General features: G+C 34.2%; 1 protein-coding gene across 1 annotated transcript; it reads right to left on the bottom strand.

Annotated features, from left to right (window-relative positions):
- Positions 1 to 4616: 4616 nt before the first annotated feature.
- LOC148271954 (segmentation polarity homeobox protein engrailed-like) lies at positions 4617 to 27329 on the bottom strand. Its single transcript, XM_088240707.1, has 3 exons — positions 25812 to 27329; positions 6895 to 7025; positions 4617 to 5733 (listed from the first exon to the last, which is right to left on the bottom strand). Exons 1-3 carry the CDS (start codon positions 26689 to 26691, stop codon positions 5494 to 5496), a joined length of 1251 nt encoding a protein of 416 aa, XP_088096833.1. The 5' UTR covers positions 26692 to 27329; the 3' UTR covers positions 4617 to 5493.

Genomic DNA, 27329 nt, shown 5'->3' with positions numbered 1-27329 from the left:
TTACAGGTAAAATAAAAGAGTTTCCTGCGTTTTATGATTTATTTTTAAGTTTAGTGCACAGTAGAAACGACTTATCGAACGTGGAAAAGTTCCAATATTTAATATCGTCACTATCAGGGGAGCCTGTAAACATTATGCGAGCATATCCAATCACGGCTAATAATTATCGTGACGCATTTGATGCGTTAGTAGCGCGATATAATAATAAACGATATCTTGCATTTTTATGTTGGGAAGAGATTTTATATAATAAACAAATTACTACTAATACTCCTCAGGCGTTAAGAAAAATTCTAGACATTTTTATGGAAAATATTTCTATCCTAAAGGGATTAGGACTTCCGACGTCTGACTGGGATTTTATTCTCTTTCACACTCTTTTGACTAAACTCGATAAAAATTCACGCGAAGCATTTGAATTATCCATTAAAGGGGTAGATTTTCCACTTTTTTCAACATTACAAGAGTTTCTAGTAGAAAGATGTCAGGCTTTGGAGAGATCGCGTCTTTCCAGAGATCGTTCTCCTGACGTCATCGCCAAGAAGACTCCGTTTAACAAACCAAAATCCTCATCAACCTTATTGGCGAATACACAAACGTGTCCTTTGTGTTCGGAAAATCACTTTATATATTCATGCGAACGGTTTAATGAGAAACCCACGAAAGAACGTTGGAATGTCGTTAAGCAACTAAAACTGTGCGCAAACTGCCTGAGATCAAATCATAACTTATCAAATTGCAAATCAACTTTCAATTGCAAAAAATGCAATTCTCGTCATAATACAAACTTGTGTTCTTCAAATGTCTCTGAAGTTCATAATTCACCAGAAGTTATCGCTTCCACTTCTAAAAATAATTATATCATTCCAGCTACTACTCTTAGCAATATGTATTCGGCATCACGCCCTACACCTTCTTTTGTCCTCTTAGCGACAGCTGAAGTTGAAGTAAGGGATTATTATGGCAATTATCAAGTCGTTTCAGTCGTATCAGGAAATATTGAATTAGAAAAACGACCTAACGTACTTGTTAACGACTCATGTCAGCGTCCATTAGAAGTGCTAATCACACGTTATTCTTCACTTAGAAAAATACAACGTATCGTAGTATACATATTACGTTTCATAAACTCTTCTCTTATAAAAGATAAAGCACTTCGTCAACCTACAGATCAGGAAATGCATAAGGCTTTGATGTATCTTGAAAAAATCTGTTCAAAACACCGCCTTCATTTGGGAAATTCAGAATCTGAAACTGGGAAAAGATTTACCGAAATCAATGAGAAAATTAAATCCCTTTGTTGACAGTGAAGGTATATTTCGGGTCGGTGGGAGAATAAAATCTTCAGATTTTTCATACGACGCAAAACATCCAGCTGTATTGCCTCGAAAACATCTTATCGTATCAGTGCAAACAGAAAGTGGTTTATTCAAAAGACCACTTGTAAAGTTATGCCCTATTCCGGATGAATGAGTATCGGGTTCTCATTCTAATCATCCCTCATTAGACATTGTTTATAATCACCCATCATCATTTATTATCCATATTCACGTAGTCACAATCGTATTACTTAAACCTTCATCATATCATACATCACATCAGTCGGCATATTTTCTTTAACCGTTAACCAAAACAGAATCATTTACTGGGAATATGCCGTTATATTCCGCAGCGCGGGGGAGTATGTTTCGAATTCATTTTCTTTTATTCAAGTGTCAAGCCATTCCTTCCTTTGATTCCGGTGGTCCTCGTTTTGAATCCCAATGTACCTACTCCTCCCTGACGGCGAGTCGAGAAAGCAACGCGTGAAAACACAACAAAAAACCGTACCGCGAACAACAGTGAAAACCGTACCGCGAGCGTGACAGTGATTTCGAATCACCAACATACAAGAAAGCGTGCAAAGTGACCAGTGCAAACGATAAAGGTGTCTTTCTGGACCAGTGCCAAAGGGAGGAAACCGTAAGTCCTTACTCCTTTCATTAATTCCAGGATTGACACTGAAAACCATAACGTCAATTAGTTTACCTAAAATCAAACGTTCCCTGTTTTCTTCGAACACGCGTATCGCGAGAGGGCAGGCCTTGTTGGATGCTCGATACCTTCCCGAGGTCGAAGGTATCGAGCATCCAACAAGTATACTTTATTTTTAATGTCTTAACCCCAGTGCGGGTTTTTTCTCTTAGATTAAACTTGCAGATTACACAAATTATTTAAAGATTCTTGATTTGGAAAACAGTATTTCAAACGTTGTTTCTTAAGAACTATTTTTCTTTGAGATAGTACTTTTGACATGAGACCATAATTACTTTCATGCGTCATATTGCAGGACATATAGCGCTCCACGCGGCCGTTTTCAGCACTATTAATTACTAGAACAATTTGTTCAATAGACATTTCAATTGAATACCTAATATTGACTGAATTCATAGTGGTATTTTTTATTTATTTTTAATGAATTATATATTAAAGTAATGGATAATATATGTATATAATATAATATATATCACTAGTTATATCGTTTGAGTTGATTTCATGGATGAAAGTTGTTGTACCATACAGAACCACAGAACAATATTAATTTATAGTATATATTACTTACTTTATATTATGTACCTCCTATGTGTGTACAAAAATATATTTTTTTATAGCTTACCTGTAAATAAAATCACCATTCACCACTGCTATGTAGTTGCCTAGACTCCTATATTCCGTTTTCTAAAATGTCCTTTATCTCTGATGTTATATGTTAAATTAATTGAGTAATACTTTTCAGTAAAACAATTAATTTTGTCTACGGATTTATTCAAATGATTTCTTTGCAAAGTTTTTGGTTATTTCAAAACATCATCTTCACTCTCACAATATTGAATTTAGGAGAGCATTCCGTGAGCTCAAAGAAACTTAAAATCAAGATAATTCTTTTTTCGATCAAACGCCTATCACACACATCTGTCGCCCACGAATAATGCAAACAGTCCGTTTTTTTGCATGTTTTTTTCTAGTATCTGTCGTTTTCGCTTTCATTTGCTTATTCGGGGCGCATTGCTATTTTCGTAATTTAACCAGTTACGCTAGAGTCTAGCTGTCGGCTAATTTCATGCACGTGGCCATTTCCCCTTACATGCAATTGCGAGCGAGAATATTTATTTGGCCAATCGGGCCGGTAACTCAAATACCGTGACATTGGAGTGTACAGCGTGCAAAAAATAAAAACATATGTATAATTTTAACCATTAAACAATTATTATTCCCCGCAGAAACTAGGTACATTCTTATCTCAAAAATGCCCGCCGAATGCGCTTTTAACAAACATTGCGATCTTTTTAAACACTCAAATAAATACAATAAAATAAATGAAAACAATGGTTTATTTTTAATCGATTTATTTCGTTAGTTTATAATTTTTTAAAACATTTATTACACATCACAAAAAGTAATTTTCTAAAAGATGTTATTAATTTATACATATCTATAGTATCAACACGGAAAATCTACAAAACTTAATTTATTAATTCTAAGTATTATAATAAAAAAGATGTATTAAGAGATCAGATTAGAATATTTTTTTATTTATTTATTTAAAATAATTATTTAACTTATTTAAAAAAATTAAAACAGACTTGTAAACTCTTTAAAAAAATATTCACATAAAAAAGTAATTACTAATAAATATATACACAAAAATGCGTATTTTAATTTTTGTTAAATTATTTAATTACAATAAAAAATATTGCAAGGATTTGTACTAAATAAGTGTTAAAAACAGTAATTATTTTTACAATGTACAATAGCAGTCAAGCGATTATCGCTTTAAAATATGTACAATATTAAGACAGTAAGGAGTATTTTTGCTTAAAACTAATATTTATTTTATTTCGCAACCCGCGTGAAATTTAAAAGTCGCACTAAGCAAAATTCGCCGAGAAATCTACGTATATTCATATCTTTAAGGATCAAAATTCTGTTTTATTATAAGTTTAAAAAAAATATTTTGCCAAGTAAAAAATGTCATAATATAATTAATTAGAATCGAGGCCATAAAAGTCAAAACCTAATCCAGCAATGTCTTTCATGTAATTTCAAGCTGCAAGCAAAAGTCACAACGAAACCCGTACAAAACCAGGTTAATAAGGAACATAATCAATTAAAGAATAATACAATTCCAAACATTTTGCTACGCGAAATCAGTAGCGAAACCTATACAATATCATGAACATAAAGACCATTATCGTCTGACTAAACACTTATATTTTACATAATATTTTAAGCATCTCGATGAAAACATTATTTTTAACATTTTATAAGAGCCTTTATATCTAACAAAGAGATTGATAGTATATTTTTTAGTCATAACTATTTTGTCAAGCGAATTTCACGACGAAACCCTTACTTATTGATGTTCTTTAGGATCACACTTGTTTGAAGTTAAAAATATACAAAATATAAATATTTACTTCATTATTTTTTCTAGAAAAAAATACCAACTTGTTAGAATTTATTTAATTTTAAAAAGACACAAAAAAGATAGGCTTCAAGTCGTTTGGTGCCATGTTTCGTCATGCTTTATTATCATTATTTTATTCATGCCCGAATTGTTTTTTTAAAATAAATCATTTGAAAATTGTTCATAGTTTTTCCCTCGTATTCATTAAAATAATACAGTCAATAGTCCTGATGAAGGCTCGCTAAATTATTAACAATACAGATAAAATTCCAGCTAAACCAGTACTACAAATATGACGAATTGAAAGCTACTAACACTCTGCCTGGCTAAAATAGCAGTGAAACCCATAGAAAACGTCGTCCCGAAGGCTAAAAATAGCGTAGATGTTATTTTTTGCTTCTGCCAAATAAAATTCGCAACGAAACCCATGCAAAATGACGTCTTGAAAGCTTAAATTGCATGATGTAATTTTTCGCTTCTGCCGGGCTTAAATAACAGTGAAACCCATAAAAAAAGGTCGTCCCAAAGGCTAAAAATAGCTTAGATGTTATTTTTTGCTTTTGCCAAGCAAAATTTGCAAAGAAACCTATAAAAAATGACGTCTTGAAAGCTCAAATTGCTTGGATGTAATTTTTCGCTTCTGCTAGGTTTAAATAGCAGTGAAACTCATAGAAAATGTCGTCCCGAAGGCTAAAAACAGATTAGATGTAATTTTTCTGCCAAGCGAAATTTGCAACGAAACCCATACAAAATGACGTCTTGAAAGCTCAAATTGCTGGGATGGAATTTTTCGCGTCTGCCAGGCTAAAATAACACTAAAACCAATAGAAAATGTCGTCCCGAAGGCTAAAGATAGCTTATATGTAATTTTTGCTTCTGCCAAGCGAAATTCGCAACGAAACCCATACAAAATGACGTCTTGAAAGCTCAAATTGCTTGGATGTAATTTTTCGCCTCTGCTCAGTGAAATTTGCAACGAAACCCATACAAAATGACGTCGTGAAGGTTCCAAATCGCTTGATTGATGTTTTTTTTTATTTCTTTTTTTACGCAACTTGAATCATATCCTCTTCTTCTTCTCCCTCCGAACAGCTGGCGGTGCCATGGTTGTACAGCCCCTGGGCCATCAGCTGCAGGGCGAGAGGATTCTTTTGCCCGTTGGATTTCTTGATCTTGGCCCTCTTGTTTTGGAACCAGATCTTGATTTGGGCCTCGTTGAGCCCGAGTTCCGCGGAGAGCTGCTGGCGCCTGCGCTCGTTGAGGTAGCGATTTTCGGCGAATTCGTTCTGAGGAAAAAGAAAAAGAAAAATTAAAATCATAAATGCTACAAAAACAACAAAAAAAATGTAAAACATATACATGCGTTCAAAGGACATGATGGTTAATTATTAAATTAATTAATTAATTATTACTACTACTACTACAAACATCACGCCATTTCCCCGTAAGTGTAGCCAGAGAGAATGGACCGCCACACACGTCTATCCTGGCATACATTCCTATTTAGAGATGGTTTTGAATTACGCTATTATTTAGGAAGGTAGGTTTTTATATATAGTTTATTTTGGCATCAATAACTAATTTTCCGTTCTAGTGGTGATTTCTAAGCTTACTTGTAATACACTAATGTATATAATTATTTTCCCAGAGAGACGAGACATTGCCTTTAAGGTAAGTTCCATTTGTCGAATAGTGAGCTAATTATTAATTCAACACTCTTTCCTCTATCGTTCTTGCTCTAACGATAATGTTTTTATCCATCTATTGATATATTTTACATGCATTTAAAAATAAATTAAGACTTATTATTTCTGGCTGCGGTACGATCCCACTTACTATTTAATGATGCACACACCTGAACACTTACTCCCACACTAATACAAATAAACACACATCTACACTTACTCTCATACAAATACACATAAACACATCCTTTTGTTGTAACACAATTTAATAATATGTATGAATTTTATTTTGAAACTTCGCTGGTCTGTCTTTAAGCTGTAATTTTTTTTAATGTTATTATATCATTGTCGACTATTTGTTTCATTAAAATAAATAAATATCCAAATGTTTGTAAATAGGCCGTATTTCCTCTCTAGGGAGTTTTAAAGATCTAAATTTGTTGCAACAGAGAGAAAAAACATTTTGAGAAAGAAATATAAAAGCCTAGGCTTATGACCTGTCATTGGCTGGTTTAAGTAGCCACTTTACGCACTGTGTAACATTCACCATTGTGCCTGAACATCCAAATTTCCTAGACTCAACCATCATTTGACTTTTGCGAAGTAAAGGAGCTGAAACCTTTATCATGTGGGTGAGATTCATCCGGCTGAACCAATTCACCTACTTTGCAACGCCTGAAAATTATATTGGAACGCACCCACTACAAGAGTTAAATATGTTTTAAATAGGGAGTCAAAACGGAAAGAAAAGTGAATAAATACCTTCAATCTGGCTAATTGTGAACTGCTAAAGGCAGTTCTAGGCCTCTTGTCTTCGGCTGCAGCAGACGGAGGAACCGAAGTGTTGGAAGACGCTGGCTGTTTCGGTTTTTTGGTCCTTCGAGATCTTGGTCCTGGAACAATTAAACAAGGAACATTAGTCTAAACTAGCAGTTCACAACGGAGTTCTAGTGCCAACTCTAATGCATGGGAGCGAAGTATGGAATTGGAAAAATGATGATGAAAGTAGGTTGAATGCTGTCGAAATGCGATCCCTCGGGCAAATGTGTGGTAAAACGATGCATGATAGGTGCACAAATGTCGAGATCCGTGAAGTGAGTAAGGCTGAGACATGCATTATCGACAGAATCAAGAAAGGGGTGCTGCTTGGGTTTGGACATGCGGGGCGAATGGACAGCGAAAGAACGGCTAAAAGGATCTACGACGCGAATGTTGATGGATGCAGAAAACGAGGAAGACAGAAAAAGACGTGGCACGATCGAGTCCATCAAATACTTGAAGATGGACATGTCAAAAGTAGGAATAATCGGCGTGCATGCATGAGAAGATGTATGAATGTAGAGGAAGCAAGGTCTGTGAAAAAAATGTGGTAGTCCAGGCACTAACCGGGCTTATGACCTGTCGTTGGCTGGTCTGGCTGGCTGGCGTAACATTCACTATTCTGCCTATGTTAAAACGTCCACATTTTCGCAACTCTTTCATCCCTTGACTTAAGTGAAGTGAAACAGCTAAAATCTTTATTGATGCTGGTAAGATTCAACCTTTACTCAGTTGTAAGTATTTTTATATTTATTTTCAGATAGATTTTTAAAATATTACAAAAAAAAAACTCAAAACAAAATTGACATTTTAAAACATAATTCAAACTCTACCTAAAGCATGATGATACAAAAGTGGCCATGTTACAGAATAAACTGCTTTTCACCCCCTCTGTATTATTTAATAAACTGCATTTAGGGGTTAGTTTGCAAGGGGATGAAACGATATAATATTTACATTATTGTGTGTCATACAAAGAAACTCCCCTAGTATACATTTCGGCCAATCAAATCCTTTGAAAATATTTCTATAGGGCCAGTAGTAACATTAGTTCATTCGGAGCTCGTTTAAGGCTCCACAATAGAATCATCTCTCATCCACCATAAAAGGCTCCACAATATAATCATCTCTCATCCACCATAAAAGTTTACAATTCACGAAATGTTCCCGCTAAATAAACAAGAAAATGAATAAGAAAAATAATGTGAAAGTTGGAGGTCCTATTGCATCTTAGTTTGTGGCATCGAGAGGTGTACCGCAAGGCCACAATTTGGGACCATTTATAAATATTATTGTTTTTTATTTTATTATATTAGGCATATGATTTTTTATATACAATATAAATTTAAGAGTCCTCTCTACGAGGGAAATCTGTTCCAAGTAGGACTGTACAGCGTACAGTGTTTAGAATTTTACGTTGCTAGAATTTCATTAGTCCGTGCACTTTGTAGCTGGAAGACGATAAGTAATCTAGCTTTAATAGTTAAATGTTATCAACTATCAAACGTCTAAATTAAGTAAATGGGATCTAGAATTCCAACCGTCCATGTGCTCAGTAGCTGCAAGACTTTTTCTAATCTAACTTCTATTTTTGTAAAATTTGTTTTCAAAAATAAGCTTCATTGTCAAATAAAATTTTTAAAAAAAAAGAAAATAGGGGCTAGATTTTTTACTGCCCGTGCGCTCTGTAGCTGCAAGACGTGCTGTAATCTAGCTCTTTAGATATCATATCAGTAATATATCATAATTGGAGACGAGGGACTAGAATCCCAACCGTCCATATATATATAGGGATATTTTTTGTACAGCGCCCTTGAGATGATTTTCACAAAAATGGCGCTATATAAATTATGGAAATATTAAAATTATTGTTCCCGTATTTTAAGATGTCGATATGCTTTTCTCTCAAAATTAAAAAAAAAACTTTTTTAACCATTGTGACGTTCTCCAGTAAAATCCAAATAATTTTGGTAAAATGATGCAATCAAAATCATCTCATTCACAGTTAAGTTTTAAAAATAAAACTATTAACAATTAGTTGTGACGAGGGTTAAAAAATGTAGTATAGGATTTTTATTGTTAATGCAGGAAGCTTCTGCCTTAGTTGGAGATGACAGAAGAAAGCGACGCCACGTTTCTATTATTTTATGTAGAATGTGCAGAATTTGGTTATGGATCACGAAAATAATAGCCATTACTGAATTACACTGATTGCATGTCTGAACGGAACTTGACTGAACTTTTAATCTAAGACTGACTGCTTGTAGTGAGGGTAAAACGGCTTTTATTGCAACCATTGCCTTTGTTCTATCCTCTGTCGAATGGAAAATTGACCTTATATTTCCCAGACTGTCAGCAATTTGATATCCGCCCCAGGTCATCAGTATTTTAGATGTTTTGATTATTTGGTGTTGACGTACAGAAAATGCACAATTTTATTTCGTAACTAGTTCAGGTGACAGTGGGCATTGGTTTCCGGGTGAGTTCTATAGTACAATAAAGAAATAAAAAATTATCAAATATTGATAATAATTCATTCTTAAAAAGTTATGAACTATTTTAAGAGGAAACGCGGTTTGACTTCTCATACAAACGTATTCCCGTATTGTCTTCCTGGATTATGACACTAGTTTTTTTTTATACATTATCGGGAAGACATCTGCGATTGAGTGACAGAAAAACTAAGTTCAAATACCTATTCATCAAAGCGCTCTGCCTCCGAATATTTTCTTGATGATTTAATAATCTAAAAGCTATTTGAGGCCATATGATTACGTAGAAATAATATAATAATATTATCTAGATTTCTGATTAACTTCTAATTCAGAATAATTCTGTTCCGTGTAATGCGGCCATAAGTAATCATCCCCTCTTGAAACCCAACTGTTAAATACCCAGAAACACCCCCCGGGGTACCATAATCAACCCCATAACAACTCTAAATTAATTCCATTGCACGCGGGATGAATCCACCCCCTCTATACGGCAAGGGATGAAAAATATTATGCGCGATTAGTGGTTAATCAATTTGCTTAGGCGAAACAGCTATTTGTATTATTAAGGGGGCGTATTATCAAAATACACGAGGGTTGGAGATTTTAGCGAAGTGCGAGTATACTTACAGATGTGCATGGGGATGAATTTAAATTAAATTCATCGCGCGGATCAGAAATCATTATCATCGTCATTTTAATTTATTTTTTTAAAGCTAGACTGGCAGTGCACAACGGGGTCTTAGTCTCAACACTCGCGTATGGAAGAGAAACATGGAACTGGCAGTGGAAGTGTGGGAAATCCATGTATGACAGGGTTACGAGTGGTGAAATCAGGCGAGAGTGCAAAGATATAGGTGTGATTTTTAAGATTAAGAAAGGGTCGCTACGATGGTTTAATTACGTAGAAAACGGGTCGGGTGTTTGTGTGAAAGAGGCAAAAACAAAAAAAGAAATCAGTCGGTTATTGGCAATGAGCAGGAGTGCGCGTTATTATTATTTTTTTCTATAATTTTTTTTTTCTTATTTTTATTTTTTTGCACCACAACAGGCCAGGAGGCCCAATTACAGCGGTGAATTACATCACAGAACACCCAGGCTTGAGAAAAATCATATTTAATTTTTGAGTTCTCACCGGGAATCGAACCCGGAACCTTCCATCTGTGAGTCAAGCGTCTTGACCACTACACCACGGAGGCTGCCAATGTTATGTTTTTATAGCCTTTATTCAATAAAATGCACACTTTATTACAATATTAATACATTTTAAAAAGAAAACCAAGTATCAAAACATATTTTGCCCCGATAAACTATTAAATAATAGTTTGACAATACATTATAAAAAAAAAATACTAAAAAATCTATAACTTTTTCTTAAAAGTGTAATTTTATGTACAGTGAAACTGAATTTTCGCTCTCTTGTAAAATCAGTAATTTTGAGTTTAAACAGTGTTCTACTCAGTGTGCGAATTTGTACAGGGTGTTCTTAAAACCCCGCCGCATCCGAAACCACGATGTTCAGTATGAGCAAGAAGACATATTAGCCCATTAAAATAAATTTTTAGAAAGCAGTAAAATTTACAAAAATAAAATATCTAAAAGAACAAATAGTTGCTTACTTCTGCAGGGGCGAAACGAGGGGGGGGGGGGAAGGAGGAGTCTGATATACCGCGGCGCCCCCCTCGCTTCTACCCTGCAGAAGTACGCAAATATTTGTTTTTTATGATACTGACTTTAAAAAAAAATTGTTCGTTTTAAATATTTTTTTAAATACGCTAATATGTCTTTTTGTCTATAATGATCATCGTGGTTTCGGATGTAACAGGGTTTTAGGAACACCTGTATACATAAAAGGGCGGGCCGGGCATATTTGTATGTGTGGGCACACAGTGTTTGATTTATTTAGTTTTTTATTGCTTACTTCTTGGTATGAACACTTGACCAATTTACTACTATGCTCTATTTTTTATAAATTTATTGATATTGTTTTAACTTTGCTGGAATTCCTCTCATCCATGCGCTTTGTAGCTGCACGACGATTGGTTATCTATCTTTAATATATCAACTTTAAAACACCTTAATTTTGTAAACGGGGTCTAGAATTCCAATCGCCTATGCGCTTAGTAGCAGCAAGGCGTGTTGTAATCTTACTCCCTTTTACTATTCATATTATTATTATTATTATTTTGTAATACACTAAATTTATTTGTCAATTTTTAAAATGTGTAAATGGGGGCTAAATTTCTAACTGTCTATGCGCTCTGTAGCTGCAAGACGTCCTGCAATCTACCTCCTATCTATTATAATTTTTGATTGATCTTAATTGAAAACGAGGAACTAGAATCCCAACCGTCCATGCGCTCTGTAGCTGCAAGACGTACTGGGATATTTATTAATTGTACAGCGCCCTTGAGGTGATTTTCACAAAAATGGCGCTTTATAAATTATCCAACTATATATATATATATATATATATTGCCTTAAGCAATTTCTTCCTATCTACCTAGTACATGGGCATATTCTAGATTTACGCAGAATCATACAATTTTATGGAAAATTTAAAACAAAAATTAACCAAATATGTCCACTATACAGTAGAACTCTAATTATCCGAACTACAGCAATCCGAATTGCAAAATGGTGATTCTGTCTACGCGCGCCATTGACCTTCCTTTGACCGAGATGTTCAGCGAACAATGTCTTTCATTGACAATACGGCATGTACATGCACATGAGAGTGGGTCGATGATGTATGAGGTTTTTTAATTTTTTAGACATCAAAGTGAAAGGGGTCTAAAAAGTTGCATTTTGGATCACATTGAACGTAAAAATTATTTAAAAAAATATTCCACACTACTTTTGGCCCTCAACAGAGCTTTGAAGTTTATCACTGTCTGAACATTTTGTCAATTATCTATATTGATAAAATTATTTTGTGTTAGTAAAGAAACAACTTAATCACATTACAAATTCGAACGCGCTTTAAAACTACCGAAACGGAAAAAGTTTACACTCCGCGGAACTAATTCCGTCGAGCGCCTGGCTAATATTGACGAAAACAATGGCCTATTAAAACAATGCTACCCAATTATTACAAAACAAAGTGCAACTCACGCCCTTAGATGCGTATTAAATAAGATTTAATGCACATTATAACATTAAATTAGACTGATTTTCTTACTTAAATACGAAATGACAGCCGGTTTACTCAAAAAAATCGACCTAACGAAAACTTTATAGGCAAATCAATGAAAAGTATTTTTCCAAGGTAATAGCAGGCAAGCTTACGTCCGGGCAGGACAGCGTCTGTCGGGTCCGCTAGTTTATTGTAATATAATATACATAAAATTAAACATTTATACACAGTTGCTTTGACCATTTAACAATGTTTATTTACCGCGTTCAAAGCTACTCAAAAAAATATATTAAAAAAAACAGTAATCAATACATAGAAAAAATAAGTAAAGGTAGTAGCCATAGTGAAAATATCGTGAAAAACAAAGTAAAATACGTAGTAAAAGCGGAATTCATAAAAAGAAACATAGTCAAATATATAGTTTAAGAATATGTATGTTTTGCAAAAAAACCTATTAAAAAAACATAGTTAAATATTCATAATAATAATTCATAAAACTCCACAGTCAATGATTTTGATAAAATTATAAACAAATTACAACAGGGATGGAGAATACCTTAAATAAGGGAATATGGAAGTCAAGGCATTTACAGGGCTTATGACCTGTCATTGGCTGGTTTAAGTGGCCACTTTACACACTGTGTAACATTCACCATTTTGCCTATGTTTATATTAGGTACCTAGGTACTTGTTTATGATTGAATTCCAAAACATAAAATAATTCAGTTTCAAATATAGAATTCTTTTTGCAAATGTCAATCTCAGCTCTTCTCACCAGCGGGGGTGCACTTCATTCATGAATACGATTTCCAAAAATATATTGAATGTCCGTTAATATTATTTTAGTATTACCAAAAATCCTGTAAAAATAAATAAATGCGAAGAAATTATGAGGAATGTAAGGAAAGAATCTGATTGGGATCCATAAAAAGCGAATGATGTTTGTAAACATTCAAAAACAAACTTTTTTTCAAACACAACATCCTTACATTTTTTTTGGATATGCATTTTCGCTGAATGCAACCCTGGTAGGTCGATGAAAAAAATATTTATGCTTCTAACTTTTTTTTACATGTTCGATTGAAAGTTTTGATATCTAACGAACACGCGCAGCGCAAAGATCTACATTTCTCTGAAAACCGCACGCAAATCGGTTAAGCCGTTTAGGGGGTTCAGTGACATCACACGTATAGAAGAATTATACGCATAGATAAAGATAAATGAAAGAGTCGTAAATTCAACGTGACAACAACACTGGTCGTAGGTTACACGGCCATAAGATGCACCCGAGTACAGCCGAACGTAATCCGACACATCTGACCGCAGGTTTCGGCTGAGCCGAAGTTTTTGCCAATCTTTCGCCGAACGCAAAACCAAAATTTTGATACCGTTTTTTTTACACGGTACTGCGTGCAACGTACCATCCGTTTAAAAAGAGATCACAGTGTATACCAAGTTTATAATTGCAAAAGATATTTAAAAACGCGTTCTTGATCATTTATATTTCAACAGATACGAGTGTAAAAATATATTTTATGATTTATGTTCTCATTATTAGAGTATTTAGGGAAGCTGAAATGGTAGCCATTAAAAAATAACACACTCGAATGAAATGGTGATTGAAAAACGATTTTGCTGTTAACGCGTCTTTTAATTGCCGGCTTGTATAATATATCATATGATTATATTCAATGTATGAACATGCTTAAATAGGTATGTGTCGATGAGTTATTCATTTTTTTATTTAATTTAATTACTAACAATTTATTGATCAAAGCCTTTGATTATTAATTTGTTGTCTTTTACCCGCGGCTGGGTTCGTGTTTTGTGTGGTATTTACTATTTATTTATTTATGCACTTATCGGTTGTTTATTACACATTATTTGAGACATAAGTCCCAACTCCATGGGACTAAAAGTCCTGTCTTGAGTTGGAACGAGCAATTGGTTGACAAACACATGAGTATATTCAAAATCTGTTTAAGCAAAAATTATCCAGCTCCATAAATAGGCATATAACTCATAAATGAACAAATGAAACACCATTGGCAAGAAAAATACTATTTGAAAATAGATGATGGATCATTAACAATAATTTTTCAAATCAAGTAGTTATCTGTTATTTTATATTAGGGTGATCTTATATTTCCTCAAATATCTCAAAACTGTAATTTGACAGGTGGATCTTTTCTGCATATATTCGTCCAATTGATATAACAAGTCTTGTATTGCATGCATCCTAGTGTGACAACGCAGCCACACAAGACGTAAATAACCGAAACGTCCATCTCGAGCGGCCATCCCCCTCGAGATATTAAATTTGTGACTAAAATATTTTTTATTTATCATATATACGGCCTAAGCCAATTACAACGGTTACATGAAGAAAATAAATGCAAGAAACTGAACAAAAAGAACATTAAACTATTTAGCAAAGACAAACAAGGGCAAAACAATAATTGTATACAATATATTCAAAAAAACGAAAGACCTAAAGCTTTGAGCTAATAATATTTATTATATTAATTAACAGTTTATATATTTATTATATTAACAGTATAATATTTATTATAGTTCTGGGCCTATGTCAATTTTTCAAATCTGCTTCAGTCAGCGAAATCAGCAGGTCACAATGGAGTCCTGGCGCCGACGCTTATGTATGGGAGCGAGCTTTAGAATCGGAAAATATTGTTGTGTATTTGGGTATGTGTTTGTTGAGTTTATCATAATAATATACCTCTTATTAACAATATTTTCAAGTAAATGGGGTCTAGAATTCCAATCGTCTATGCGCTTAGTAGCTGCAAGACGTGTTGTAATCTTACTCCTTTTTACTATTCATATTTTTTATTTTTTTTAAGTATCATTAATACACTAAATTTATTTGTCAATTTTTAAAATGTGTTAATGGGGGCTAAATTTCTAATTTTTTATTAATATCCCTACAGAGATGAGGTAGATTTTTTTCAAATTCAGGATTATGGATATTCGAGCGTTTAAATTTCTAATTGTCTATGCGCTCTGTAGCTGCAAGATGTCCTGTAATCTAGCTCCTATCTGTCTTAATTTTTTATTGATCTTGATTGAAAACGAGGAACTAGAATCCCAACCGTCCATGCGCTCTGTAGCTGCAAGACGTGATGGGATATTTATTAATTGTACAGCGCCCTTGAGGTGATTTTCACAAAAATAGCGCTATATAAATTATCCAACTATATATATATATAAATATCACAAATATTTCGCAGTAGTAATTTTAAAAACTAAAATATATGGCACATCAATATGGTAAAAGAATCTCAAATATTTGTAAAATCATCAAGGAGTTTCCCTTTCAAATCCCTCCCACTAAGGAAAGTCCAGTCCTTAACTCCTCTATTGAAAATGGCTTTTGTCCTTAGAGATTATTACAATTAAAAAATCAACTTAAGTTAGAAATATGGCAAAAGGACACTGCAATACAGTATACCTAAAATATTTAACATGTTACCAAACAATATTAAAAATACTGAGTTAAATACAGGAGTGAGGCGTTTGCTAAAATTATAGTTAATAGATTATTTTTTTTTGTATTAGTGATAGTTTTTAATTTTTTTTAAATGTTATATGTTTTTTAAGTAAAATTATTATTAATGTAGGTTAAGTGTGAATAATCGATGAAATTTATTAGAACCTGCTGACGAGTTATATGTATGCAACTCAGCAGGATTTTAACTTAAGGCTATTTTGTAAATATTTTTGAAAAATAAATAAATAAAAAAAAGAAAAAAAAAACACGAAATACTAGTACATTAAAAATTAAAGTAGTAAAAATTTTAAATTCTAAAAATAATTATGTGTGAGTGTACAAGGGTGTGTCGTGTGTTTGATGTGAGTGAATAGCTTAATAATTTTTATTTCTTATTTTTTCGTGATAATATATGCTCGCTTGTTTATTAATTTAACTTAAAAATGTCTTTCTTGCTTACCGTAACACTTTATTTATTGTTTGCTTTACAGAATTTATTTCATAAGCTAATATCTTTGCATTTTTTTGTTTATATGCTTACTGTTTTTACTTGCATACCTTTGTTATTATTGTTTTTTTTTACTTTGTAAAACTTTTTGTCATATCCTTTTTAACTAATTTCACAATTTTTTTCTGTATATTCTGTGTTTATGATTTAGTATGTTAGCATGTATTTCATTTTTATTTTTTGTAAATGCCTTTTGAGCGTTAATGAACAAAATAAATAAATAAATAGATAGAAAGTTAAAATGTAAAAACAAATTATAAATAAACAGATTATTATGAAATAATCGTTTGGGATAAAAAGTAGCCCGTATTGATTTCGGGTCCTCCCAACAATCGCTAACCAAAAAAACAAAACTACCATATATTAGACTCTATGGGGACATAATATCGCTATTCTGTTTTAATTCTAATTCATTTTCCACCAAGAATTCATTTTTCCACTAAGAATTATTACTAGTGATATTTTTTTCGGGATAAAAAGTATGTTATAGTGTGTAAAATGGCCACTTCGTCATTCTGTCCCTGTTTAAACATCCACATTTCCTCAATGCTTCCATCTATTGCCTATTATGAAGTAAAAGAGCTAAAATCTTTATTGATATGGATGAGATTCACCTGGCTGAATTATTTCACCTACTGGGCGGCGCCAGAAAATACTTCTCAAGTTTTTATACTTCTTTTACCAGTTAATTTTTAAAAAACCGTTAGAAAAATTTGTGTATTTTGAAAGTATGTTTACTAGAGATGAAAAGACTGACCAACATATTGAAAATAGGGTGCGTGCCGGGAACAGGGTGAACGGTTCACTTAAATCTACCTAGGCAAACAAATGTTTGTCGCAGGAGGCAAAACTAGCAGTTCACAGTAGAGTTCCGGTGCCATCCCTTAGGCATGGGGGTAAAATTTGGAATTTGAAAAACAATGATGAAAGTAGGCTAAACGCTGTCGAAATGCGATCTCTCTGGCAAATGTGTTGGTAATCCGATCTATCAAAGGTGCAAAAATAACGAGATCTGTGCATTATGTAAGGCTGAGACTAGCATTATAAAAAAAATAAAAAATAAGTGGTTCTTTTGTTTGCTGAACAGCTAAGAGGATTTACTATACGAATGTATATGAATGCAGAAAACGAGGAAGATCGAGGAAGACAGCACGACTAAATTCAACAAATACTTGAAGATGGACATTTTAAAAGTCGGAATAATCGGCGCGCGTGCATGTGAAGATGCATGGATGTAAAAGAAGCGAGGTCTGTATGAAAGCCATTTTCAGGAGAAGTTTACAAGTTTGGACTTAGTCTAAGGGAAGAGACCATTGCAGGAGACTGCTGCGAGACATAGCTAAGATTTATATATGGTACTATTAAGTGTGTTGTCCAGATATTTATTGTATATTTTTTATGTTATAATTTATATTTATAGTATTCTTTAAAAACATGTATGCTTTCACTTTCTATTTTGTTGTATCTCAACTCAAAACAAGGCTCTTGGCCTCGTGGAGTTATTATTTTTTTGTGATATGTATCTTTATATGAATAGATAAAATTTAATTAAACATAACAATATCGCGTTCTATCCTCTCTACCTACCTCTACAGGGAAACGACGCAATAGTTTGTTTGTTTCTGTGTTTATTTGAGCAAGTCTAAATGTTTGTAAATGCTGGATTTCACTCCTCTGACAATGACAGGTTATAAAGCCCCGTTATTTTTTTTATTTTTTCCCGTCTGTTGAAATGAATTTGGGTATTTTGTGTATTTTAGAATCGCTGGATTGCAGAGTCGACGAAAGAGTTTCATAAAGTAGTCCATTCCGATCACTTAACGCGGTGTTAACAACAATAATTATGGATAGGGGTTATATTTTTGTCTGTGCGCGTAAGATATATTTATGAGCACTTAAGTGCTTTTAAATAATGAGTAACTATCTGTTAAAAGATTTATCGCGAGATTTTGACAATTGCGTATCGGAATTGAGTGCCATTCAAATAACAGTATTTAAATGTGTAAATACGAGGGAGGCGGAAAAGAAATGGACACATGCTTGTAGAACAGGAACGCTTCTTACCCATAAATACTAAATCTCACTCGTACACGCATTACTGCTACCCATTCTAGATTACGCTGATGTTTCCATGACTGATTTAAGCTGTGAGCAACTCGATAAACGTTGTATAAAATATTGTTGATAAATCCACCTGGTCCATGAAGAAGTATAGAAATTGAAAAAATAACATTTTCAGGCGTTGCCTAGTCTAGTATTTAGGTGAAATAATTCAATTAGATTAATCTCACCCGCATAAAAAAAGGTTTCAGCTCTTAACCTTCACAAACATCAACAGATGAAATAATTGAAGGAATATAGATGTTCAAATATAGGCAGAATGATGAATGTTACACAGTGTGTAAAGTGGCCACTTAAACGTGTGTTTCAAAATATTTTTTATTTACTTTTCTAATTACTATAAAAAAAAATACCATATTATCTTTTACAGAATATTTTTTTTTTCCTTCTTATGTTATACAAAAATATTATAACTGTCCATTATTTATTATAGGAGCAAAAATTCATTAACATTTTTTTGTATACCCACGAACAGGCCATGCCTTTGTGGGATTTTTTTGTTTACTATTTTTCTATTAATATGTATTTCATTGATATGTAATTATGCTTTATTTTTTTTAATTCTCTGTTTTGTTATTATGTTTATTGTAAAAAACTAAAAATAAAAAAAATGTTTCATTTTTTTTATATTAAAAAAACCAGCCATTGACAGGTCATAAGCCCTGTAGATGCTTAGACTTCTATATTACCTTCTCTTAAATGTTTTTCATCTCTGTTGTAATATGTTAATTATCATCTGTGTCTAGTATACGAGATTTAGGTATTTTACTTGACACAAAACATTCTTTTACAATTCATATTGAACATGTTATCAATTAATCCTTAAAACTCCTTGATTTTTTTAACAGAAGCACAACTGACTTCAAAAATATCAATACCCTTAAAACTCTCTTCTGTTCCCTAGTTCGCCCGCACCTAGAGTATTCCTCTGCTATCTGGTCTCCATATTATGATGTTCAAATCAAGGATATTGAATCGGTTCAACATCGATTTTTGAGAAAGATAGGCTGGAGGTTGGGCTTATCCAGAGACCAATGTACGTATGAGTTAGAAACTAGCTTAAATATATATTCTCTTCAAGGCCGTCGAAATAAATCAGTCCGCCTTCTCCTGACGAGTTTTCTATGATTTTTCTCGTAAAAAGAGCAAATGCGGAGAGGCTCCTGAAACAGGCCACAGCCGAAACCTCCCACCTGATCCTTACATAATATATCAACTAAATAACTTAACAAAGTTTTTCATTGAAATAAATTTAATAAAATACTTTTTTTTTTAAACTTAACTATCCCTTTAAAGTAAATATAAACCCTGTACATTACAAGCAAGGTGAAAGAATAATCCAACTCACATATTTAAAAAAATACATTGCATAAAAAAAAACAGTTTAATAGTCTTCTGAGCTTCTCTTTGTGACAATTCTTATTACCGCGTCAACGTCACAAATGATATAATTTCAATGCACAATAATAGCATTGTTTGTATTGTTAAGCAGAGTGCACTTTGCAAATTGCATGCACTGAAAATTTGACGAACGCAGCCGGCGAAACATCTGTCAATAAATGAAGAAATTATCTGTCATTACAAAGGGGGATCCCCACCGCAAAACCACAATCAAATGGCTGCAGGTAATTTTAGAAATAATGCAAAATGACATTACTTCCGTATTGTTTTGCTGTTCAGTTCAGTGCGACATGTTCGAGAAACGAATTTGACCAAATCGTGGTTGTCAAAGGTAGAAAGTGGTGACGGTATTTGAAAGGGGAAGTGAGGTTACTGACTGCATAATAAATGTTAACAACGAATGCCTCGAACTGGTTTAAGAATTTGTGTATTTTTCAAGAGATGGAAGAGTAGAAAAAGATGTTGAAAGGAGAGTGAATGCGGGCAGCAAAATGAACGGCGCTCTAAGCACCATACGTATCCATACTAACAATCCATATTCTTATAAATGCGAAATTGGGGTTGTTTGTTCGTTTGTGTTTCCTTCGCGTCTCAACGGAGCGACCGATTGACATATTTTTCATAGAGAGATTTAAAGAGATGATTTTTCATCCCGAATTACAAAAAGGACAGTGGAAATAATCACTGAGGACCTCCACATTGCTGACCAAATCTGTCAGCCACATCTCGAATGCCTCAAACCGGTTCACAGTGTGTGCTTTCAAAGTCCAGGCTTCTGAGCCATACAACATAATTCTGCTTCTTCTTCGATGGCGCCACAGCCCAAATCGAGCCTTGGCCTCCTTCAACTTTTGCCTCCAACTCCGCCGGCCAGCAGCCGTTTTCCAATTTGCAACTTGTAGAAGCTGTGCTGAATGTTTTTAACGTCATCCTTCCACCTCAGTCTGGGTCTTCAATCCTTCTTTTACCCCCTGGACGTCCAGTCATGACTCGCCATAATCACTCGCGCATCGGCCATTCTGTATACGTGTCCAGCCCATCTTAACCTGAGCAGTTTTATGTGTGTTGAGATACTATAGCCCGTAAAATGTAACATGATTAGAATGACAGTTGTCAGAAAAAGTGACGACATAACTTTGTAGTAACTTCAAAGGAGTTATTTATATTGACACACGAAAATCATTTGTATCTGGCGTGTTTATTTACTTTATTAATACAATGCTTGAAACATAAATCAACATTAATATATAAAATCAGCATGAAAACTTAAATAAACCTTATTATTAACGACCTTCTTACAAGGTTACATCATTTTGCAAAAACGTTAGAGATGGGACAAATCGATCAATGTAAATTGATCGAATAAAAAAATGATTAATTTGATGTTGTTCATGAAAAAAGTATAAGTGTCTCATTTCTTGGTGAATAATTGTGTTAAACATACTATAGTAGGCTTGTTTTTGCGTTTTTTATATCAATTTTCGGAAACAGAGTTTCATGATTGCATGAAATAACTGATAAAATCGATTTAATCAGTGATCAGTAATTTCCCATCACTAATAAAATTAGTTTGACAGCTGTCATTCTAATTAAGCTCATTTTAAGGACTACATATGTGCTGTACAATTTGGCATTTTGCCTAATGCTCCACTCTTCTCTCCTTTCAAATATATCCAGCATCTCAGCGGACCTTACTGCCAGACAACAGACCAAACATAACACTTCACCATTATCTGCCTAAGTTTTAAATTCAATCAATCATTGCAGAATATTGATCACATTTTGTTGAATGTGCTACGATCCTGCATTTTACCTCCACGTGCATCTGGGTCTACAGACTTTGTAATGATACTGCCGAGGTATTTAAATTACTCCACCATCTCTAAAATTTCATTTTCTAGCATATAAAACTGCAGTAGTCCAAATGCCAAATGCCATCGACCAGGAATGAAGGAGTATATGAAGCAAGTGAGGCTGAGCCTCACAAATAAATCATTGCTATTCACCAGTACCTAATATGTATTTTGAATTATATCAACACACTGTAAAGATAAAATACTGGCAACCAATATAAAAATGCTCAAAGATGCCTACTAACATGGTCAGAATTGTGTTATTTATTGTAGGTACCTACGTAACGGCCTCCGTGGTGTAGTGGTCAAGACGCTTGACTCACGCACGGAAGGTTCCGGGTTCGATTCCCGGTGAGAACGCTACAAAAATAAAAATGTGATTTTTCTCAAGCCTGGGTGCTCTGTGATGTAATTAACTAACTAACCAACTAACCATCACGCCATTTCCCCGGAGGGGTAGGCAGAGAGGATAGAACGCCACACCACTCTGTCCTGGCACACTTCCTTTGCTTCCTTCACATTCATACATCTTCTCATGCCCGCACGTCGATTATTCCGACTTTTCACATGACCACTTTCAAGAATTTGTTGTACTTGATCATGCCATGTCTTTCTCGGCCTTCCTCGACTTCTACAACCAGACACATTCGCATCATAAATCTTTTTAGCCGTTCTTTCATCATTCATTCGCTCCACATGACCGAACCATCGCAAAATACCTTTCTTAATTTTGTCGATAATGCTTAACTCAGCCTTGCATTCTGCTCTAATTTCGACATTAGGGCACCTATCATACATTGTTTTTCCGCACATTCGCCTGAGGGATCGCATTTCAACAGCATGTACTTCACCACTGTTACTAGGCCTCCTGGCCTGTTGTAGTGCAAAAAAAAAAATGTAAAATGTAAAAAAATGTAACAATTAGGCATATTATACTTATTCTTCAAATCTGAGCTTCACTAGAAAATTGGTATTTTTGTTTTTTTTTTTGTATTAATTACTATAAAAAAAAATACCATATTATCTTTTACAGAATATTTTATTTTTTCTTTCTTACGTTATACAAAAATGTTATAACTGTCCATTATTTATTATAGGAGCAAAAATTCATTAACATTTTCTTGTATACCCACGAACAGGCCGTGCCTTTGTGGGATTTTTTGTTTACTATTTTTCTATTAATATGTATTTCGTTGATATGTAATTATGCTTTATTTTTTAATACTCTGTTTTATTATAATGTTTAATTTTTAAAAAAATAAAATCAAATTAAAAAAAGAAAGAAAAAAAAAAGACGCCATTGCCATCCACATCGTCTTTTTTATGTTTACGCTTAGGCCTAATTTCTCTCCTGCATCAGAAATCTTAATACGGAGTTCTTGAAGGCCAGCAATGTTATCAGCCAAGATGATAGTGTCATCGGCATATCTTATATGAGGTAAATAACTCCACAAAACTATTGGATGTCAAATTATCTTTTATTTTACATTCAAATTATAGAGAGCCGAAAAACTGGGTAGTGCCGCAGAATTTTATGTTGACCTAACTATCCGTATAGAATTAACAGTAATATTGATTCTGTTGGGATGATCTGAGGTGGTGTTTCTAATGTCTGACCCTTAAAGACACTTTATTTAATAGCGAAGATAGTAAAATGTTCCACATTTGTATTTTATATATTTGAAGCGGAAAGGCTCAATCTTGCGGTACATTGCAAGCACGAAACATCAATTTGATCATTCATATTTTATTACACACGCCACTTATTCCTCCCCCGCTGATTTGCTTAACAAATTACCATCATGACTAGAGGATAGAACGCCTAAATGATCATATTTATTCATTATTTTTCTGTTTGTCTTTCACCGGCATCGATTTTCCGAAGCCAGTTAAAAGATACACCCGGCAAACGTACCTATTTATCGAAAATCAAGTCTGTTGAAAGACGGCTAAATATGATATTTATTTATTACATACAGAATGTTCTTTAAACCCTGTCACATCCAAAACCACGATGATCAGTATGCGCAAGAAGACATATAAGCATATTTAAAAAAAATATTTAACACAAAGAATTTTTTTAAATGTAAAATATTTTAAAAAACAAATGGTTGCTTACTTTTGCAGGGGAGAAGTGAGGGGAGCGCGGCGCAGTATCAGACTCCCTTCTCCCCCCTCCTTGTTACACCCCTGCAGAAGTAAGCAACCTTTTGTTTTTTTTGATATTTTATTTTTTAAATTTTATTCTCGTTCTAAAAAAATATTTTAATGTGCCAATATGTCTTTTTGCTGATACTGATCATCGTGGTTTCGGATGTGACAGGGTTATATGAACACCCTGTATACTTACGGCCAAAGCCAATTACAACAGATATGTTAACAAACATATATGCAGGAAACTGAACAAAAAGAACATAAAACTACGTAGCAAAGACAAACAAAGGCAATAAAATAATGCTATACAATATATTCATAAACACGATCAACATACATAGGTATAAGATATGATTTACATTGTTTATTGACAATTATTGGTGGAATTCCATTGTAATGATGTTATAATTTATATTTACAATGAAATTTTTTAACAAATAAATGGACTAGCTTTGGGGAGTCCAGTTTCACCAATTTTAGCCTACTTTTATATGGACGTTGTAAAAAAAGAAATTGTGAAACTTAGCTTATTTAGTCTGAAGATGCCCATTAGAGGGTGAAAGCGCTAATTGGTCAAACAAATGAGTGGAACTGTACCAAGTATTTTTAATTAATAACTTGTATGTAGATATAAGTTAATACATCATTGGTGTTAGACTTAGACTAACCTAACCCTTGCCAATGAATCATTAATCCCATATTGTGTTGATGTCGAAAATCCGGAAGATCTATCCCAAAGAATTCCAAGTTGTGTGACGAATTGACTAATCTACACATTCTAGAAATTGGGGCATAAAATTAAAATTTGCTCTTAGAAGATTTAATAAATAGCAGATTTTGACTTCTGGTGATACGGTGGGAACATGAAAAGAAATTGATTGCAACAGAGATGGGACATCACTTAGCATTAATTATTTTGAAAGCGCATATAAGGTCCGTCTTCGTTCTACGTTTCTCCAATGAAGACAGATTAAGAGATTGCTCTATTTTAAAATCTCGTTAAAATTTAAGACTCGATATGGTCAATATGAGTCCTGTAGAATGGAGACCAAATCGGAGAAGCGTGTTCTAGATGGGGTCGAACTAGTGAGCAGTAAAGAGATTTGACGGTATTAATATTTCTTTTATTATTAATATTTCTGAAGTCCGTCGCATTATATTGATAAAACCGAGAAGTTTGAGATATTCGTTTACAATATTATCAATGTGTTCACGATAGGAGAGTTTACTATCTAAAGTAATGCCAATATTTTTGCATAAAAATGTCTGCCTTAAAACAGGTTGTACCTAGTTAGGCAGACTAGACATGATCCAGAGTAATCTATTACCTATGTGCTTATGTAGTTGATAAAGTTATTGTTATTTTTGTTAGTTAACTTTGATTATTATTATTATTATTAATCCCAAGCTGTCATGTCCTGCAAATATTTTTCGACTCTATAGAAGCTCTTTCCAAACAGCCCGTGCTTGACAAAATCTTAAAATTTGTTAGCAAAGCCTAAATTTCAAGAGATACCTTGTTGTATGTAGAATCGTTTGCAGTTTGAGGCAACAGAATTATTAATTTTTTGCCGTCTAGTGGTGGGCACAACTAGCATATCTTTAGTTCTCGTGTTGAACCTATAGAAATCTTTGCTCCTTGTAATATCTACGTTATAATTCATATTATTATTTAATCTCAATTTACCTGAGCTCGGCCGATCGCTGTACCGGGTGCAGTAGACCCAAGCCGGCCACTGCTGGTTGCCCGCTTCGCCGCTTTTAGCGTCGTCAGACCCCGTGGCCAGCCCCTGCTGCGAGGAAACGTTCGACGACGAGGTGGAGATCGAAGAATTGGCGGAGTCCGGTCTTCTGATGCTGCTCAGGTCGTCCTTGGACGTCGAAAAGGACGCCGAGAAATGCTTAGCGTCACTTTTGGGCTTCGGCGCGAAGCTCTTCGCGCCTATTTGAGAAACGGCGTTGCACAAACTCCCAAGGGGAGCCGATTTAAAGATGTCTGAATCATTTTTATCGTCAATTTTAACGAAATCATACGGTTTATATAAAATGCTGTTTACGGGACCGCCATGTTTTGGTCCTTCGATCTTGTTTGTCCCTTTTTTCAACGCGTTGATCCCGAACTCCGGTTTTAAAATATTGGATATGGAAAAATTCAAATCATGCTCGTTCGTCGATTCGGCGCGTCTGTCATTTTCTCTGTGGACGCCGACATTTTCGTTCCGAATCGGCTTCGCTTCCGCGATCGGATTGACGATGCCCTGATTGAACTGCCTGAGGTATTCGGGGTTGATCGGCAGCGTCGACATCAGAAAAGGGTTGTAATAAGGGCTGAACAGCATCGGAGACTGGTGAAAGGGGTGCATGATCGGAGCTTGCAAGATTTCAATCGGTTTCGTGAACACTTGCCGAAAGGCCGGCGAGTTCGGCCGTTCGAATCTCGTCATGGTCGCGCAAGTATAAGGTTTCAAATTCCTATCACTGGGATCTGTGTTTTTTTGATTCGGAGAATTAGATTCACGGTTTGGAGTCGTAGCTTGATTCGGTGACAATCTGTCTTCAAACGCCATTGTCAATGACTACTGTGTAATAAATCAGGCGTAATTAAGTGTCTGAAGTCGTAAATAAATAAACATGAAGGAGCAATCGACTGGTGATGTCGCCTTTGAAATTATAAATAATTTATGAGGTTAGGCGATCAATTCAATCAATCAATCAATCAATGAGTCGCTCAGAAAAATGACACCCACGCACTTAAAATGTTATATACAAAGAAAAAACACAGTTGTATGACCTAATTCAAAGTTTTTTTAAAGGGGTATTCTTAAACACAACATCCGTTCGTTTGTTTTTTTTTTGCACAATTTTCAACGCGTTCACTAACAACAAATCCGCAATCAACTGTCAATGAAATGTTTGTTTAATTACGCAATCAATACGGCACTTTTTTTCGAGTCAGTTATCACAAAATCACGACATTTCACTCGCAAATAACAGCGCAAACTGTATTTGGAATCGTTTACAATGGACACAAAAGCGGTTTAAACAATATGTATGTATTCTTGCGCATACAAAACGGGTTAAGTCTCAAATTGGATTGAATAGTGGAGTTGAAACACACGGCAGAGCGAACAACCTACGAGCATGTCTCCTTCTTGACAAGAAATGTATTACTATATTAGTGAAGTGACAGCTTGTTTAAGGCACC

Source organism: Micrasema longulum, unplaced genomic scaffold (assembly GCF_059751315.1).
Source record: "Micrasema longulum isolate JH-2025_06_02 unplaced genomic scaffold, ASM5975131v1 h1tg002566l, whole genome shotgun sequence".
NCBI lineage: Eukaryota > Metazoa > Arthropoda > Insecta > Trichoptera > Brachycentridae > Micrasema > Micrasema longulum.
The sequence above is the reverse complement of the archived record's forward strand: the minus strand, read 5'-3'. Positions and strand labels throughout refer to the sequence as shown.